The sequence below is a fragment of the Gobio gobio genome (genome assembly GCF_949357685.1).
Source record: "Gobio gobio genome assembly, chromosome: 4".
NCBI lineage: Eukaryota > Metazoa > Chordata > Actinopteri > Cypriniformes > Gobionidae > Gobio > Gobio gobio.
The window spans coordinates 44625531-44644852 of NC_137100.1; the positions used below are offsets into that span (position 1 = coordinate 44625531).

Consider the following 19322-nt stretch of genomic DNA (forward strand, 5'->3'; position numbering starts at 1 on the left):
AAGCAAAAGCAAAATAATCGTTCATTAATCGTTATCGAGGTAAAATGTTCAATTAATCGAGGTTTTTATTTTTGGTCAAATCGTTACAGCCCTATGATCACAGCAAATTGTTATCAACAAGTCAATAAATTTGTCTTACCTACCCAACTTTTTTTCTTACCTCTAGTTAGCAGCCTTCTCCCTTGTACCTGACTGTGATGCAAACAATCCTCCTTGCCAAGAAAGTTCCATTCATGTTATTCCTCTCTTGCCGAGCATGCTTAATCCACTCATTATTCCAGCTTCAAAAATCCACTTGCTGTTACGCTGACGGATGACCAATGCGACTTTTGCATTTTTTTTTTTTATCTCGAGTCAATTCACATAATAAGATAACTTCGACTGTTTGCAATTTTGAATTGTAGTAACGATTGCTCGTTCGGAGCCATGGCTGCGGACGGTAGCATTACTTATTTATCTCTGTGCTCTCTGAGCCGATTTTGACCAAAACATTTAGATATAACAAGATAAAGTTAATTCATATTATAATAAAGTGTGCGCACTTGAGACTGCACATGCACGTTAGCTGGAGCAACCTGAAATATACGCTTTTTAATGCAATTTGAACGTCATAGAAAACATTCATGTGACCGTTCACCTCAGATTTTGTTTGCTGATTTGCAGTTTTTGAGATTTGAAGATTGTTTGCATTTACTGCTGTACACATAGAAACAGGAAAACTCATGATCACCGTGCGCTTGCATTAACTCCGACCGCTCTGCTTCTGGCGACTGGGCCTTTTTTTCACCTTATTTCCCAACTCAAAGTTTTCTCATTCTAATCGTACAAGTTGCACGTTACAAAACACGGACAGCGCTGACTGACTCTGATCCCGGCCGCCGGCCGTATTACACAGAACATTAAACAGATCCGTACGGGTCCCGGGTCTGGTTCTCGGGTCTCAGGTCCTCCGTGTAGACCTCTAGTGTGAGTTTTGATTGCTCAGCCAACAAAACATTGGAAATGTCCACGTTTCCAGTGGACGACACAGTGGGTTGTGAAAATAAGACCATTTTTAGGACATATGAAACAGACTTGTGTAACTCACAGTCTCAAATTGGTCTCTAATCTGACTAAGATCTATAGCAAGTTTTTTAAGACTGAATGAATATCCTCACTGGCTGCTGTGAGAGGCAGTTCATAAAGAATTGCTGTCTTTGTTTTAAAGGCTTTACGTGCCCTGTTTTCTGCAATCAGCACTTTGTCCCTCTGAGAAAATAAGCTAGCAAACAGCTCTATTAGAGTAAGGTTTGTAGAACTCAATGTCTGCTGCCGGAAAGTATCCAGGTGTGAGTTATTTGTATGCTGGATAGTGAAGTGGCTCGAGCTCATCTGGCTCACAAAGAGACAAACCTGATGAGCCGTTGTACACCACACGCTGCATTACCTGTCTTGATTTATGAGAGACTAATGTCTTTTCATTGTGAAGCATCTCATTAGCATTCTTTTACAATAATTTATTTAAAACCTTAATTCAATGCAGCATGACCAGCCAAGATCTCAAATAGAGACACAAGGAGCTGTTTAGCTTCTTTTTAGGCTTGGGTTTATTCACGCTCCAGTTGCTTACAAATACAGAGACATATTTGTTATTCGAATGGATATGGGATTTCTTCTCTCTCCGTCTGATGTGGTCGACCCGGGTTTGCATCTACTGAGCCAGGAACCCATCTCTCAGGAGGTTATTACAGGTCTCCTAAAGCCAGTGTTAGATCAAATGACCAACCTTTACTTCATACTTCATGCCCTTCTTCCCTTTATGTCATAGCAGTAGCTTATTTATTTAATTTAATTTAATTTAATTTAATTTAATTTAATTTAATTTAATTTAATTTAATTTAATTTAATTTAATTTAATTTAATTTAATTTAATTTAATTTAATTTAATTTAATTTAATTTAGAAACACTTGTCACAGTTGTCACTGGATTTATATAAAATGCAGTTAGATGACTTTATAGTGCTTTTTTGACCCACTTATGTTCATCTATTTATGTAATTTCATAATTACTTTTATTGTCTTTTTTACAGATGTTTAAATTGTATAGTCGTATGTACTGAGAAGCATTTATGGTAAACTAAAATATACTTTAATGTCAGTTCTAATGACACTTGTATATCATGTATTTAAATATATTTGCAATTACATATTTAAATATGTTAACTTTACTTTTTACGTTTTAAAATATATTATTGAACGGCACACTACAGTTGAAATTACAAAGTACTTTGAGAGTGCTTTATGTTAGTCAACACATCAAAATAAGTGTACTTGAAAGTATGAGAGAAGATTAATAAAACTTATACTACGGGGCCGTTGAATGCTTGAATCTGATTGGCTGATGAACGTTCTGAGGTGTGCAATTATTTTCTGGGAGACGCACAGCGAACGTAGTTCCAGGCAGCTCTCTTGACCGCATTACAGTTCCATATCACTTTGCATAGTTAACTGTAATAACGGAAATTACAGGACTGAAAAACAACAATATGACAGACGATTTTCCTAAAGTAAATCTTAATATTTACGGTGAATATAAAATGTTCAACAACTGGGCGGCAGCAGTATTAGACAGTCCAGATGAAAACCAACAGACGGAAGCAGACACCAAAGGCAAGCTTTTCTGTCTCATTACTGAAATCACACATGCTCGCACACGCACTACAGTTTGCACAGAAAGGTGTCAGCGCTGCCCTGACGATTTGATCAGTTAGCCTATATAGTGGAGCAACTTAAAGGCTACACGTGACATTTTTTCACTAGCGAGGTAATAACAGCTGTTTAGAGACGCACAGAGGCAGCCTAATTCACACAAGCACTCTCTCTCTCTCTCTCTCTCTCTCTCTCGCTCTCGCTCTCTTTCTAATAACTTTATTAATAACTGCAGTAGAATGCTATCAATGGCTCAAGCCTTCGTTAACAGCTTTAAAATGACGTTTCGGAACTAACAAAAGAGCCATTGGATGAGACGCGGAAGAAATAGTCCTACTCACAATAGCGATTTAAGTACAAAAACCGGACGAATCCCTTTAAATATATCTTCGGATCGATGTCTTGAGGTGTGGTAACCGTAGTATAAGCGGAATAATTGACTCCGGGGCGTTCAATTATTAGAACAATAATGCACACCCGAGGTGTAACGGCCACTCCGCTTCGCGTCGTGACCGCATCACCACCTCGGGTGTGCATTATTGTTCTAATAATTGAACGGCCCGTCGTCAATTATTCCTTACATAATCATTTAGAATATACTTTAAAGTATAACTTTAATGTGGCATTACAAAGTACACTTTAAGTGGCCTTTTATTTCATTAAAGTGCAGGGTTTTTTTTAAATATGCTTTTAAGAGAAGTACACAACAAGAAGCAAATTCATTACATGAATGCTGGCCATGTATATAATCTTTGCTAGTATACTAGCACTAGCTAATGTTGTATTATACTCTGTATACTCTGCTTAAATCCAAATAGCATTTCAATTAAGTTTCCTTTGAACATCTGATTAAATCCCTGGTTTTGGTTTTCTATGGGTCAGTAGTAGTCTATTGTGCTTGAAATGAACACTGTTTGCTATTAAGCTCATACAATAGCGTTGGCCATTGTGCTCTGCATAACAAAGATGGAGATGGTTTCATGGTAGAATGTTTAGTGGAAGCCCAAGTGCTCTCCATGAGACCTTATTCTCAGAGCGAATGTGTAATTCGGTTTGGTGAATAACCCAGCTGTATTTAGTGGAAACCAAGACAAGACTAATGAGACTACTTCAGTCCAGATACTGAAGTATTAATAAGCTTAATCAGTAGCTGAATTAAGTATTCGCATTGCACTAATTAGGCTCATTTGAATTTAATTGAATAGTCCCTGCTGTTTTTGTGTCTGCTTGGTGGCCAGTTTTGGCGCTTTATTGTAGTTATTACTGTATGACTGCGTACAGACGTGCTGGTTGTCATTGCAAAATGTTATTATGTGCTAAAAATGTCACATGATCTTGATGATGACTTTTACTGTTTTAATAAAAAAAAATAGTGTATTGATTTGAAGATAAGGTCTGTAAGATCTGTGTCAACATCTCCATTATTTGCTCAAACACTGTCAAAACTGAATTATTAATAATAACCTTGAGAAATGTCAATTTTAGCAGCACAGGTAGTTGCTAGTTTTCAAGATTAAGTTCTCATTACACTTTTTGATTTGAGGGAGCAGACATTCTTTCTGCACATTTAAGTGATCAAATCGACTAGTACTTAAATTGTTAAACTGTTCAAATCATTGATAACATACATTTTAGTGAGTATTGGAATGCATTTTAAATTACCCCTGCCATCTCATGGTGTTTACGGTCAGTAGGATCACACTTTTATTCAGTAAGGATGCATTAAATTGATCAAAAGAGACACCTATAATCTTACAAAACATTTATATTTTAAATAAATGCTGTTCTTTTAAACTTTCTATTGATCAATGTGTAAAATGTTTCCAACATTTTTTCTGAAAAGTATTAAGCAGCACAACTGTTTTTAACATTTAAAAAAAAATGTTATTGAGCCATTACAGGAATAAATTACATTTAAAAATTTTAATAAAAACACCTGGTTTAAATTGTAATAGTGTTTCACACCGTGTCCTAACTACACGCAACGCAACGCCGCGACGCGACACACGATAAAAGGTATCTTTTCCATGTTAATTAGACTTTTTGTCCTAACCAGCCACAACGGCGACACGGAATGATTCTATTTTAGAAAAGGTTTCTATTTCTGCGACGTCGTGGCTAGAATAACAACACAAAACATGGCAATGATATTCTCAGGTAGTGTTTATGTGCTTTATTTAATGTTAAAAGCGTGAAATGTGACTTTGAATATCATTTAGTGCTCCCAGCTTTGTAATGTAGTCGTTCTAAAAGCAACAATGGATAACTCACCTCAGTTCTTGAAATTAAACAACTGGAAACAAGTATATTATATGACACAGATTGTTGTAGTAACTCAGAAAGTATTTTGCTAATGTTTAAATGGTGTAATATTTGTGAATTTGATTAAGTAGGCTACTTTGTCAAAAGTTATTTAATAAAGTGTTGGGGACAAAATTGGTCCCACCCATCATAAATGACACATGGCCTTCCTGTATAGTAGTTCATATGCCAAGGCCAGCCTTTGATAAAAAATGTTATTAAACGAGTGATTTCTTGACTTCAGTGCACCAAACTTTAACACAGGTGTACTTTTCTGTCTTTGTCCCCTTACAGGTAAAATAAAGTATTCAGAGAGGGTTTATGACGCATGTATGGATGCCTTTGACTGCTTGCCTCTTGCAGCTCTTCTAAACCAGCAGTTTCTCTGCGTACACGGTGGCCTCTCACCAGAAATCAACTGCTTAGATGACATTAGGAAAGTAAGCATCTGTTTATGTCCTTTTCCTCACAGCCTTTTTATTGGAAAGCAGGATGTGTTCATGCCTCCTCCTTTGTCTTTGCGCTGTGTTATGCAGTTAGACAGGTTTAAGGAGCCCCCAGCATTTGGGCCTATGTGTGACTTGATCTGGGCTGACCCGGGAGAGGACTACGGCAGTGAGAAGACTGTAGAGCACTTCAACCACAACTCAGTCAGAGGCTGTTCCTATTTTTTCAGGTACTGGAGCAAAGCCGTTCATTGGGACCGATCTCCCAGATTTATACAAATATAAATGACTACTTTTACTGAATATAAAATATTCTTCTCACGTGTAATATTTACCTAGATTTTTTTTTCTCTCCACACATCACAAATTATATTATTTATGTTATAATTTATTATATATAATAAATTATCATTTTTAATAAATTATCATTTTTATAAAAAATATTAAAATGTTAAAATGGTTCATTATTTTTTTTGTTCGATTATATTTTTATCAAAGGCAATTGAAAAGTAGCAATTCCAAGTCAGTTTTATTGTTATCTTCATATAAGAAAGAAAAAAAGTTTAATTTTGTAATTTAAATCAACCAAGAAATGGATTTGTAAGAGTCATTCAATCATTACATTAATATATGATGTAATTTACTCAAAAGAAAATAAAAGGATGTTGAGCTTAGCCTATTTTGACATAGTGAACATTTGGTTGAGTAACACATTTTTTTAATTAAATTATTGTTTACCCTACTATAAAATAACTCAAACACTCATCTTACATGTTGAGAAAAAAGCTGTTTCTTTCTCTTTTTCTTTTAACTTTTTTCTTTGACCAGATTCTTTATTCTGGCTCATAAACGTGCAACTCGATGCAAAAGTCATCCTGGCATCTGTGAACTGGTGCGTAAATCCTGTCTGATTTACGCTGAAATAACCTGACTGGTGTCACCCAGCTGGTTTCGTTCTGGGTGTATATATAAGTGTGTTTATTCACTGTTTGCTTATCCAGCTGGCATTTGTTTGTACCACGCCAACTAAATGCTAACAAAGAGCAGGTGGTGGTCATATAGCTTGAGTGTTCACTGTACTGAGATTGAGTGGACCTAAAGAGAACCATGTCTAGATGCTATATCGAGTATGTGTGATATATCAATATATACGTTTATTTCTAAAATAGATTATTTTGATTTTGTGAATGCATCTGAAAAATTGCGGAGGACACCGAATGAGCTGCTGAGGGGAAAGTGCATGACCCAAATTGGCCTTTTTTTCCCTTTTTTTTTTTCAGCCTAAAAATACAGAGATAGGATTTTTGGCCCATATTGCCCAGCTGTACAGAGAACCCCAAAAAGCCATATTAAGAAATTATGCGGTCTGACTCATCGCTATGACACCCTCAAAAGTTTGTCTTTTCTCTCATTTTACAGTTATGCAGCAGTCTGTGACTTTTTGACAAATAACAACCTGTTGTCAGTAATTAGAGCTCATGAAGCACAAGACGCAGGGTAAGTATTGATTCTGCTCTTTCATGATAGTAAGACTGAAATAGCTTATGCTTTCTTTGCTATTTTTATCTTTTGCTAGTTTAATCTTGTGATGCCAGTGTAGTCCCTCTATGTCTGTCCATGAAAAAAAATCCATCTGAAACTGTGGATCATTGGATCATTACTCACTGACTTTGACAAAAACGCATTAGTTGACAATGACAAAGAGCACTTCCTTTATTGGTCCATGCCAGATGCCTTTTTGACATGCTGAGCTAATCTGCAACTAAAGAGATTTGTGTGTGTTTCTGTTTCAGGTACAGGATGTACAGAAAAAGTCAGACAACAGGCTTCCCTTCATTAATTACCATATTCTCAGCACCAAATTACCTAGACGTCTATAACAACAAAGGTGTGTTAGTTTGTTATAGCACACATTCTTGTTTAGTGCAGGTTTTCTCAAACTTTTTTTTTTTTAAAAGGGCAGACCCCGATCCCAACATCATTATTACCATGAAAACGGTAATTGCAGCCCATTTGATAAAGCATTGCGAGTGACTTAATTGAATCAGTTTCTACGAACTCGCTATCAGCTTTGTAGCCCCACATTCTCAGCTAACAAGAAAAGGTATTTATTTGTATATGCACTTTGTAAATTTTAGCAGCATCTAGCGGTGAGGTTGCGAATAGCACATAGAGACGCTACGGTGGCCGACACAGGACAAAGATGTCATCGTCTGAGACAGCAGACAGGGTTCCCGCGGGGTCTTAAAAAGTCTTAAATTTAATTTTTTTAATTTAAGGCCTTAAAACGTCTTAAAAACGGCCAGATTTTCACCCGAGGTCTTAAATTTCATTTAGTTAGGTCTTAAAAAAAAGGTGTTATCCTCGTTAATTTCCAGAAACGCTGGCTGCAGAAAGTTATTAACGTTAAACTGTAGCAAAAAAGTATCGAATCGCGAAAGCGGAGCTCAAAGCGGCGCTCTAGAGTCTTTGCTGCTCTGCCCTCAGAGCGTTTGTTCGTTGTGTAGTAGTTTCTTTCTGGGGGATATTGGTGTTGGTACACGTACTCTGTGATAAAACTACAAATCCTGTGATAAATGGAATTGCCTGCCCGCAAAATACGTCTACGTTTAATAACGTTGTATTTTTCTGGACAGAATGAGGCAGACATGCATTGTTTTATATTATTCTAAACAGTGATAAAGTCTGCACTCAATCAGCACTGCATACCTTATTATTATGACAATAGTGAAGGTTTGAAGAACTCAAATACACCATAGCTTGATGCAGTCGTGTTTATTGTCTTCGTTTCATCAGTCAAAACGTTTCTATCTTCAGTTTATCCTACATCGCTAGCTTCACATTAGGGCTAATGATTACTTCTCTGAGGCAAATGTGGAGTTTCTGCTCGAGGGCGCCCTCTGGCTTCCAGTATGAATGAAACGTTTGGGTAACAAATATGAAAAATAATACTTCTCTCTAAATAAATGTATATGACAACCCATATGTTTTTCTCCAATGTACAGTTTTTTCTTTAAGACTTTAAGAAATTGATATCACAGATAAAAAACACAGATTTTTTTTTTTTTACAATAAATCTTTAGACCTTTCTAATGATTTTAAGTCATAGGGTGTCTGCATATTAACAGGTAACCCAGCAGTTTTTTTTGTAAAATAAGTTTTCTGTAAAATATAAATTTTGTTATTATTATTAGTATTATATTGTTATATATATTCTTAAATACTCTATTTGTAATTTTTTTAATAATTAAAATGTTATTGTAATAGTAATATTTCTAATTTTGTTAAATATTTGTATTTATCGAATATAATAATTATTATTAGTCTCAATATTTAAACATTAATATATAAAATGTTATATGCAAACACTTTTCATTTGTAAAAAAAAAATAAATAAATAAAAAAAATTGCATTTTAACCAGAATAAGCGCAATTAGATATCTTCCCCAAATCGTGCATCCCTAGTTTATCCTATCTCCCTTGTGCATCCCCTGTTCAATCTCTATTAGGCTTTTAATATGCTGTTTTGTAATCTATTCTATTTGAGGGCAAGTTTGTTTTTAGCCTATTTTCATTTTGGGCCTAAGGTTTTGGGCATTTGGCACGTTGTTGGCTGTGGAGGGTTACTAATATCATTGCTTTTTTGCTTTTTTTTAATTTCTTTGATTTAAATAATTTTGGTAATGCGTCGTATAGGTCTTAAATTTCAATCTTTATGGTCTTAAAATGTCTTAAAAAGGTCTTAAATTTGACTTTCTGAAACCTGCAAGAACCCTGAGCAGAGAGTAGCTAGCGCTCTGTAGTGCACTTTGTCCGTTTAGGGCTACTGTAGAAACATGACAGCGCAAAATTGCGATTTCACTGTAGGGGGACCCGCGGTGTATGTAGATAGAAATGGCTCATTCTAAGGTAATAAAAACATAACGGTTCATTATTACCCCTTTTCCACCAAAGCAGAGCTAGAGCGAGATCGGAGCCAGAGCCTAGTTTCAAATCGGTTCTTTGTGTTTCCACACCCAAAGCCCCAGCTCCGAGCCAGGAAAAGTGGTTCTTAAGTAGCACCAAAACATTGCTGGGCTAGAACAGGGCTAGAAGTAAGAACCGATTACGTCAGGCGCTGGGGGCGGGGTCAACAAGACGAACACAAACTTGAGATCCGCCATGTTTGAAATAGCAGCTAATGGAGCTAACAGCTGCTGCTCGTTTGTAATCTCCGTCTATACAAATTAAGGCGAACTGCATGAATGCGTTGGATTCGCTGTGTTTTTGTTGTGTTTTGATGCCGATGTAGGATCGTAAAGCCATGTGAATCAATAGTAACGCAACGTTTGCATTGTTGATGGAAGGCTTGTTCGCAGCGGCGCTGTGCAGAGACCGATCGCCGTATGATAACGAGTCCAGCGAGAGCATATGACTCCTTATGCTTTTGATTCACTCATGCGTTTTTATATGTATATATATATATATATCTCATACGTGGATCGGTCTGCGCAGTGCCGATGCATCTCGAACAAGCCTGGTGTGTTTGTGTTTCCCCGCTGCCCAGGGTTGCCAGGTTTTCTCAACAAAACCCACCCAATTGCTACTCAAAACAAGCCCAATCGCGTTTCAGGGGGGCTTCCCCGGTAAAAATCACATTTGGGGGTAAAATATGTGTTTTTTGGCATGGTTGCCTGCTAAAATTCGCATTCCCGGGGCTAAATATCACATAATTGGGGTCGCTTTATCCCGCGGACATAAAAAAACAGCCCGCGGCAAAACCACGGACTTGGCAACACTGCCGCTGCCTCGCTAGCGTTGCTGAGAAAAGATGAGACGTATACAGTGACGTAAGACCTGGCTCTTTTGTGGCTCTCAGCATGTGGAAAAGCAAACGGTTCTTAGAAAGCTCCTCAGTCGAACCAACTATGAACTGGGACTAGCTCTGGCTCTGAATTAGCTCTGGCACTGCCTTGGTGGAAAAGGGGTATATGTAAGGTCTTTATACACCACTGAAAACATAGTTATGTATATTATATTGCATTTTTGTCAATAGATCCTCATAAATATTACACACTGCACCTTTAAATCATTTATGATCGTTTTATGCATTTATTGTTGGACTGTGAGGCTCTAATTTGAACCTCTGAAGGATAATGTAACAATTGCCAGCCATACAAAAAAAAAAAAATTCCCTGCAACTTAGCTGTAATTATTGCTATATTGACTCTAAAGTGTCTAGACATCTAGACTGAAAGTCTATGTAAAGTCAAAGTATCAGTTGACTGTTCGTGAACCTTTATGGGAGCCTATCAGGTTGCTTTTCTGTTTTGTTTTGTTTTATTGGTTGAACACTTTCATGAATGTACATGACATCTCCCTGTGCTTTTATTCCTCAGCGGCTGTATTGAAATATGAAAACAACGTCATGAACATTAGACAGTTCAACTGCTCTCCTCACCCGTACTGGTTACCCAACTTTATGGATGTGTTTACGTGGTCGCTGCCCTTTGTGGGCGAGAAAGGTAAGTGTCCAAACTGAGACCTGAAGTGGGAGGTGTGATTTTTAGGGACTGAGATGGTTGGTAGTATTTGACAAGCCATGTGAAGAGGAGGCGACAATCCCCTTGTTAATGATGTGTCTGGTGGCTGTCCTCTCTGTGGAAAGAATACAGAAAAACTCAAATCTTAAACATCATATTAAAGTGCTCCTATTATGCAGTTTTAAAGGTTCCTAATTTTGTTTTGGAGTTCTCCTACAATAGACTTGCATACATCCAAGATAAAAGCATATTTCTCTCAGTAGCTGCGTCAATAGGGATGAATTGGCCAGATCTGTTTAAAATTTTATTCGGATTGTAAGGGGTGGTTTATTCCCTTTGTGACGTTTTTACTGTTTGATAAATATAAGCAGCACTACATAATGATTAATCTGCTTGTCATAGCCTAATTAGAACCCGGAATAGAAAAATATGAAGTCTGCTTTTCAAAACAAAGAAAAGGAGGATGGTTAGTATGCAACAACAGCGGGAAACTGTATATTTGTGCAGTGTGCACATTAAATCCGATCAGAAGCTTCTGACATATAAACACGCACATCAACACGATCATTTTATTTAGCGTTCATGTAAACACTACGTTCTGATTCATCAATCGGAATGAAGTCATTCTAAATGAAGCAAAACGTGTCTACTGTCTGAAATGGGTCATTCAAAGATCCGACCTCTCTAATAACCTCCTTTCTGTGCTCTGATTGGTCAGATGGCACAGTGTGTTTTGATTGGTCCACCACTTACAGCGTGTGTCGGAAACAAAACAGCCATTACTATATCTGAAATGTAGCTCTGGAGACTTCCTCAGCGCTTGTTTGTGGTTTAAGGGCAGGTCAAAAGTAGATGTCGTTCTAGGCCAGCCAGTGAAGACAGGCTGTCATTATGGATTTTTTTTTAACAAACCAATGTAGGTTTGAGCAGGAAGTATAGCTGGAATTACTGGCGAATCGTTTCAGGCAATTCCGATTCCGTTCTTCTTTTGGGTAGACAACTCAATTTGTTGCACAGACACAAATATTATGTAAAATGTCAACTTGCATTGCAGATTTAACGAGCAGGTTCTCTATTTACAGTGACTGAAATGTTGGTGAATGTCCTAAATATCTGCTCTGATGATGAACTCATGTCAGAGGGAGATGACTTATGTGAAGGTAAGGGTGTTCACATAGTATACAACTGAGATTAATTAAAGTTTGGTAAGCTGACAACTGCCTTATGGGCTGATTTCCTTTTGCTTCACGTTCAGTGACATAATTTAATGAAGAACAGCTTGAATGCGCTTCAAGCTGTGTGTGTGTGTGTGTGTGTGTGCGTGCGTGTGTGTGTGTGTGAGCGTCTGTCTGTCTGGTCATCATCAGCATAGACAGCAGGTCCTCAGAAGTGTCCAACTGTCATTCTGGCTGTCTAAGAAGCTCTCCCTGGAGGTCTGATGTCTGGTTATGTCATCCCATGATACTTCCTTCTTAGACAGCCTGATCTGAAGAGTAGAATTCACATGGTGGTATAATCTTATAGAAAAACAGTAATATTGTGATTTATAATTTAAAGTGGGTTTTTTTCTTTTCTATTTTAATATATTTTAAAATATAGTATATAGACTAAGTAGGATTGTGGTTTTCCCTTGTGTAATCATTGAACCACAAACTGATCTGCTTAAATTATTAGAGCGAAGGTGTGACACTCTTCTGCAAATACTCTCAAGCCCACGCAAGGCTAATGGTGCGGTTGGCTTACAATGTGCACCGTGAAGCATTCCAGGCTCCTTTTATTTTTTCATTTGAGTAATTCCAAACAATTCCAAACCCTTTTAAAAAAGGTGGAGATGACAGCATTTCCCCATATTTGGAATGAGAAATAGAATTGAATTATCAACTCAACAATGAAGCACCAAGGCTTTCCTTCAGTTTTCTGCCAAATAATATCTAAAATAATAGTGAAGCTCAAAAAAGTGCATCCATCCATTATAAAAGTAATCTACACGGCTCTGGGAAGTTAATAAAGAACTTCTGAAGTGAATCGATGGGTTTGTGTAAGAAAAAATATCCATGTTTAAAACTTTATAATGTAAAATATCTAGCTTCCAGCAGACCGCCTTCGGTATTCAAAAAAATGTCATATACACTTAGGATGGCTTGAGGGTGAGTAAATCATGGGGTAATTTGATTGAATGTTTTTGGATGAACTATCCCTTTAAATAATAATTAATAATGGTGATGATGATGATGATAATAAAACATTATTATTGTTCAAAATGTATTAGACAAGTGATACCTAAAGGATTATTAGGAACACCTGTTCAATTTCTCATTAATGCAATTATCTAATCAACCAATCACATGGCAGTTGCTTCAATGCATTTAGGGGTGTGGTCCTGGTCAAGACAATCTCCTGAACTCCAAACTGAATGTCAGAATGGGAAAGAAAGGTGATTTAAGCAATTTTGAGCGTGGCATTGTTGTTGGTGCCAGACGGGCCGGTCTGAGTATTTCACAATCTGCTCAGTTACTGGGATTTTCACACACAACCATTTCTAGGGTTTACAAAGAATGGTGTGAAAAGAGAAAAACATCCAGTATGCGGCAGTCCTGTGGGCGAAAATGCCTTGTTGATGCTAGAGGTCAGAGGAGAATAGGCCGACTGATTCAAGCTGATAGAAGAGCAACTTTGACTGAAATAACCACTCGTTACAACCGAGGTATGCAGCAAAGCATTTGTGAAGCCACAACACGCACAACCTTGAGGCGGATGGGCTACAACAGCAGAAGACCCCACTGGGTACCACTCATCTCCACTACAAATAGGAAAAAGAGGCTACAATTTGCACGAGCTCCCCAAAATTGGACAGTTGAAGACTGTAAAAATGTTGCCTGGTCTGATGAGTCTCGATTTCTGTTGAGACATTCAGATGGTGTCAGAATTTGGCGTAAACAGAATAAGAACATGGATCCATCATGCCTTGTAACCACTGTGCAGGCTGGTGGTGGTGGTGTAATGGTGTGGGGGATGTTTTCTTGGCACACTTTAGGCCCCTTACTGCCAATTGGGCATTGTTTAAATGCCACGGCCTACCTGAGCATTGTTTCTGATCATGTCCATCCCTTTATGACCACCATGTACCCATCCTCTGATGGCTACTTCCAGCAGGATAATGCACCATGTCACAAAGCTCGAATCATTTCAAATTGGTTTCTTGAACATGACAATGAGTTTACTGAACTAAAATGGCCCCCACAGTCACCAGATCTCAACCCAATAGAGCATCTTTGGGATGTGGTGGAACGGGAGCTTCGTGCCCTGGATGTGCATCCCACAAATCTCCATCAACTGCAAGATGCTATCCTATCAATATGGGCCAACATTTCTAAAGAATGCTTTCAGCACCTTGTTGAATCAATGCCACATAGAATTAAGGCAGTTCTGAAGGCAAAAGGGGGTCAAACACAGTATTAGTATGGTGTTCCTAATAATCCTTTAAGTGAGTGTATGTCTGACACAATATCTTTATTTTTGCACCGCATTCTCTGGCATTCTGATTAAAACCAAGCTTTATTTTGAAAGCAAACTAGAGACATTACAAAAGAAATATACTACTTGTACACCAATGAGCCAAAACATTATGACCATCTACCTAATATGCTGTTGGTCCTCCACGTGCTGCCAAACCAGCGCTGACTCCTGATGGTGTCCTGTAGTTTCTGTCACCAAGACGTTAGCAGCAGATCCTTCATGTCCTGTAGGCTACGAGGTTGTGCCACTGTGGATCAAATTTGTTGGTCCAGCACATTACACAGATGCTCAATTGAATTGAGATCTGGGGAGTTTTGGAGGCCAGGGCAACACCTTGAACTCGTCCTCAAACCATTTCTGAACTATGTGTGCAGTGTGGCATGGTGCATTAACCTACTGAATGAGGCAATTCTCACCAGGAAACACCATTGTCATGAAGTGGTGTACCTGGTCTGCAACAATGTTTAGGTAGGTGGCACGTGTCAAATTTATGTACATATGAATGGCCGGATCCAGGGTTTCCCAGCAGAACATTGCCCAGAGCATCACACTCAATCCACCGGCTGGTCGTCATCCCACAGTGCATTCTTGTGCCATCACTTCCCCTGTTAAAAGGCACATGGACGTCCACATGATGGACTCACCAGACCAAGCGACCTTCTTCCACTACTTCAAGGTTCTGATGCTTACATGCTCATTGTAGGCACTTTTGTCGGTGGACAGTCATCATAGGCGCTCTGATTGGTCTGCGGCTACGCAGTCCTATACGCAGCAGAGAGCGATTCCCTGTGTTGACACACTCCTCCCATAACATCATTAAAATTTTGTGTGACTTGTCACAGTAGACCTTCTGTTGGCTCAGGCCAGACGGGATAAATGAGCTTTAGGCACCCATAGGGATGAAACGGTATGGAAATTTAACATCACGATTATAGTGACCCAAATTATCACGGTTATCAATATTATCACGGTTTTGTTCAAACGAGATGAAAGTGTTCAAAAAGAACTGATGCACACACTTAAAACATTTCAACAAGTTTTATATTTGAAAATCAACAAACAACAAATAAATCAAACAGCTCTATGCACTTTTTTAAGCTAGATTCTGTGGGATTTCCTTCCTTAATGGCCGTCGTCAATAGCAACGCATAACGCATAAATAATAATAATTTGTCGTAAATATAATCTCTAATATTATCTCTGATGAGAATATTGCTTGAGAATATATTTACAGTGTTCAGCAATGATGCATTTAAATCTAGCATATTTTGTGTTAGAGCCCAAACAGTATCCAAGTGAAATAATGCATATCCATATTTCCATATGATTTGACAGTTTATTTTATTAAATATCAAAATGTGTGCATCATACCTGACACCTAAATGATCACTTTACAGTCAGTTTTATGACTGTCATTCTCTTCAAATGCTGAAGTTTGAAACGTGTAACGTTACCAATGTTGTATGTAACTTTAGAGACGGTCCCTAAATTCACCAGCGTTATGCCAGTCATATCAGACGCGCTGTGCTTCTGCTGTGTTTTTAAAACCATTTTCGCCGCTGAAATAGAACAAAAACAGTACAACCACCATATGATGAATGAATCTCCTGCATACATCGCACGTTTATCTCTGCTTTTAGTGTAGATTTCAGCGAGTGAGAGCGGCGCGCGCTCTGAATGAAACTCCGGCTAATCTGAACGCCTCTGATTATGAGACATTGCATTCATAAACTCAATAGAAACACGTGTGAGTGATTATAATGCGCAACGCGATTATAACAGATGGCTTTTGAGAAGACTATTATAAGTTCAACAGCCAGAGTGACTAGTGTGCAGCCGAAATAACGTTACACCCGCAAATGGCGGTTGTTAATGTCAAGCCCTGATTATTATCCCTTAAATGTTAGTCTTGACTAAATTTGTTCGTTCGCTTCACGTTATTATTTCCCAGATGTAGTTTTGGTATTGAGGTCAAAGTCCACTTGCCGTTCGTAGTTTTGAAGTGTTTCCCCTATTACAGTGACTTTCTTCTGGCATGTTCTGCAGACAGGGTGACCATCTTAGATTAAGTTTCCCTCAGGACTTTTGTAAAAGCCAAAATATGACCACACCTCAGATTTGGTCCTTTTAGAGGCTGAACAATCCCCAGAAGTGCTGTCACTGCCTTCTGCCATGTCTTCTCATTCAAAAAACAGCGGTGCTGCGCCTGACTGACGCTGACTACACAGGATTTACCGCGAGTTTTCACAACCGTGATAATCACACGCGGTTTTAATGATAATAAAATTTTATACGATATTACTAACCGTCACTAAATTTTATCGTGGTTTATCGTGAAACCGGTAATCGTTTCATCCCTAGGCACCCAACACCCTGTCGCTGGTTTGTGGTTTGTGGTTTGTCCCCCCTCATACCACTGTTGGTAAATTCTCACAACTGCTGACCGGGAGCCTTGACATTTCAGAGATACTCTGACCCAGTCACCTTTCCATAACAATTTGGCCCTTGTCAAAGTCGCTCAGATATTTATTCCTGCCAATTTCTCCTGCATCCAACATATGATCTGGATAGATTAGATCATAATCAATATTATGTGGCCTTGTAAGTAGATAATCAATGATATTCTCTTCACCTGTGACTGGTCATAATATTTTGGCTCACCAGTATATAGGAAAATTCTAATAATAATAATATATATATATTTTTTTTACTTCATTAATTAATATCACAATTATTAATTCTTTATTTCTTAATATTTATTATTATTATTATTTTAGCGTTAATAAAGAGTAACTGTTTCAAATGCAGTTCAAAATGCAATCACAATAATATTCAAATCCGATTGTCAGCATCTCCACATTTTTAGCATCCCCCCCCCCCCCCCCCCTTTCTTAACTTTGCTGATTCTGTGTTGCTGCAGGTGGAACTCCAGCTGTCCGTAAGGAGGTGATCAGGAATAAGATCCGTGCCATTGGGAAAATGGCCAGAGTCTTTTCTGTGCTCAGGTCAGTCTGAATGCAATTTTATATGTATATTCACTTTGCTGCTTGGGAGATTACAGTAATCAAAAAACTGTTTGTATAAAGAGCAGGAAAAACTACCTCGTACAATGAAGTTTTGTTTTAATGCCACACACACACAAACTTTCCTCCATTAGGATTAATGAGCTGGCGTCAGTGGGTCATCATGCGTAATAACGGTCTAATTATATTAGACATTATTCCAGATGAACAATGCCATAGATAATGGAAGAACAGAGGACATCTTGAAGTCTTTTGTCTCTGGTTTTCTGAGCAATATTCAGATTAGGTTGGAGCTGCAGCAAAGATTCAAATTGCCATTTATTTCCTCTCTCTCCCCCCACTCCATCTTAATTGATTATGTGCCATTTCATTCTTTGAACACAACTCTAATACGATCTGTGTGTGTGTGTGTGTGTGTGTGTGTGTGTGTGTGTGTGTGTGTGTGTGTGTGTGTGTGTGTGTGTGTGTGTGTGTGTGTGTGTGTGTGTGTGTGTGTGTGTGTGTGTGTGTGTGTGTGTGTGTGTGTGTGTGTGTGTGTGTGTGTGTGTGTGTGTGTGTGTGTGTGTGTGTGTGTGTGTGTGTGTGTGTGTGTGTGTGTGTGTGTGTGTGTGTGTGTGTGTGTGTTTGTGTGTGTTTGTGTGTTGGGCCTCAGGGAAGAGAGCGAGAGTGTACTGACCCTCAAAGGGCTCACCCCAACTGGAACATTACCTCTCGGAGTGTTGTCTGGAGGCAAGCAGACCTTACAGAGTGGTAAGTGAGCATGTTTGTGGTTTTGTAATGGTATATTAGTGAAGTGCATTTGAGGGCCTATCGCATCCAACCCGGAAGTCATACCAGATCATCATCAACACCACATATGACCCAGCACTGGCCCTCATACTAAAGCAGAAAGTACCAGCACACGGCAGCTAGAAGGAGCTTTATCATGCCAGATACTAAAGATGATGATCTATCTCTCTCCCTCATGCTGAACTGCATCAGAGCTTATAGCAGCAGATACTGATGAGGGCTTTGCTCTTCATCTCCATTGCGTGAGCTTTTCTGGGCTGCACCTTTTCTGGCTTTCCGATACTAGCTGCAAAATCATAATCCACACCCCTAGCTGCTCGGATCCTTATTGCTATAAAAATCAGAAGAGATGTTGTTTTGTTTAAAGGTCCCATGGCATGGCATTTTTCTATTATTTTATAATGTTTCCTGAGGTGTGCTTATATTGTTAGTATGATTTTTACATAAAATGTCATAATTTAGAAATAAAAGGCATTTTTTCTATACTGCTGTTTGCCCTGTGGCTGAATGCCCTGTTTCAAGAGGCGTGTCTGCTGTGAGACTTCAGTAAAAACGCCCACTGTTGTGATTTGGCTGACATCTTTCCATTTGAAATGAGCGGAGGGGGCGTGGTTTAACGAGGTCTACGACGCACGAGCTGCTGCCAGAGAGACGGATGGACCTGAGTTCACTTCACATCAGTTCTCATGTCTCAGTTCAGTGAACTGTTGTAGTTACTAGAATATACTTCAGGTTATTAGTTTATTTCTAGTCGGAGGGACTGTCACTCATGTCAGAAAGTTAGTAACTTTAGTAAATTATGGATCAGCGCTGACTCGAGATGCGAACCGTTTAGAACGATTTGGTGAACTGGTTCGGTTCACTAAAACGAACCAATTCAAAAGAATGATTCGTTCGCGAACCGGACATCACGGAGACGGAGCGATTGCTAACAAAGTTATTTATAGTAACTACTGAGTTGTGAGAGCGCTGTCTGTCAGCGCGAGTTTGAGTCCCAGTCACGCCGAGTCCGTCTTCATCATTATTCTACCAATTTT

At 38.5% G+C, this 19322-nt stretch overlaps 1 protein-coding gene across 2 annotated transcripts in view; it reads left to right on the forward strand.

The window, feature by feature from the left end:
• The window catches only part of ppp3cca (protein phosphatase 3, catalytic subunit, gamma isozyme, a), an 81221-nt gene that overhangs the window by 54086 nt on the left and 7813 nt on the right, over positions 1-19322 (forward strand). For both annotated transcript variants that reach the window (XM_079814918.1, XM_079814919.1), the window contains exons 5-12: positions 5284-5429; positions 5526-5665; positions 6855-6932; positions 7229-7323; positions 10814-10939; positions 12040-12117; positions 17394-17478; positions 18149-18246. In XM_079814918.1, coding sequence (XP_079671044.1) covers positions 5284-5429; positions 5526-5665; positions 6855-6932; positions 7229-7323; positions 10814-10939; positions 12040-12117; positions 17394-17478; positions 18149-18246 — 846 coding nt within the window. The remainder of the gene's footprint in view (positions 1-5283; positions 5430-5525; positions 5666-6854; positions 6933-7228; positions 7324-10813; positions 10940-12039; positions 12118-17393; positions 17479-18148; positions 18247-19322) is intronic.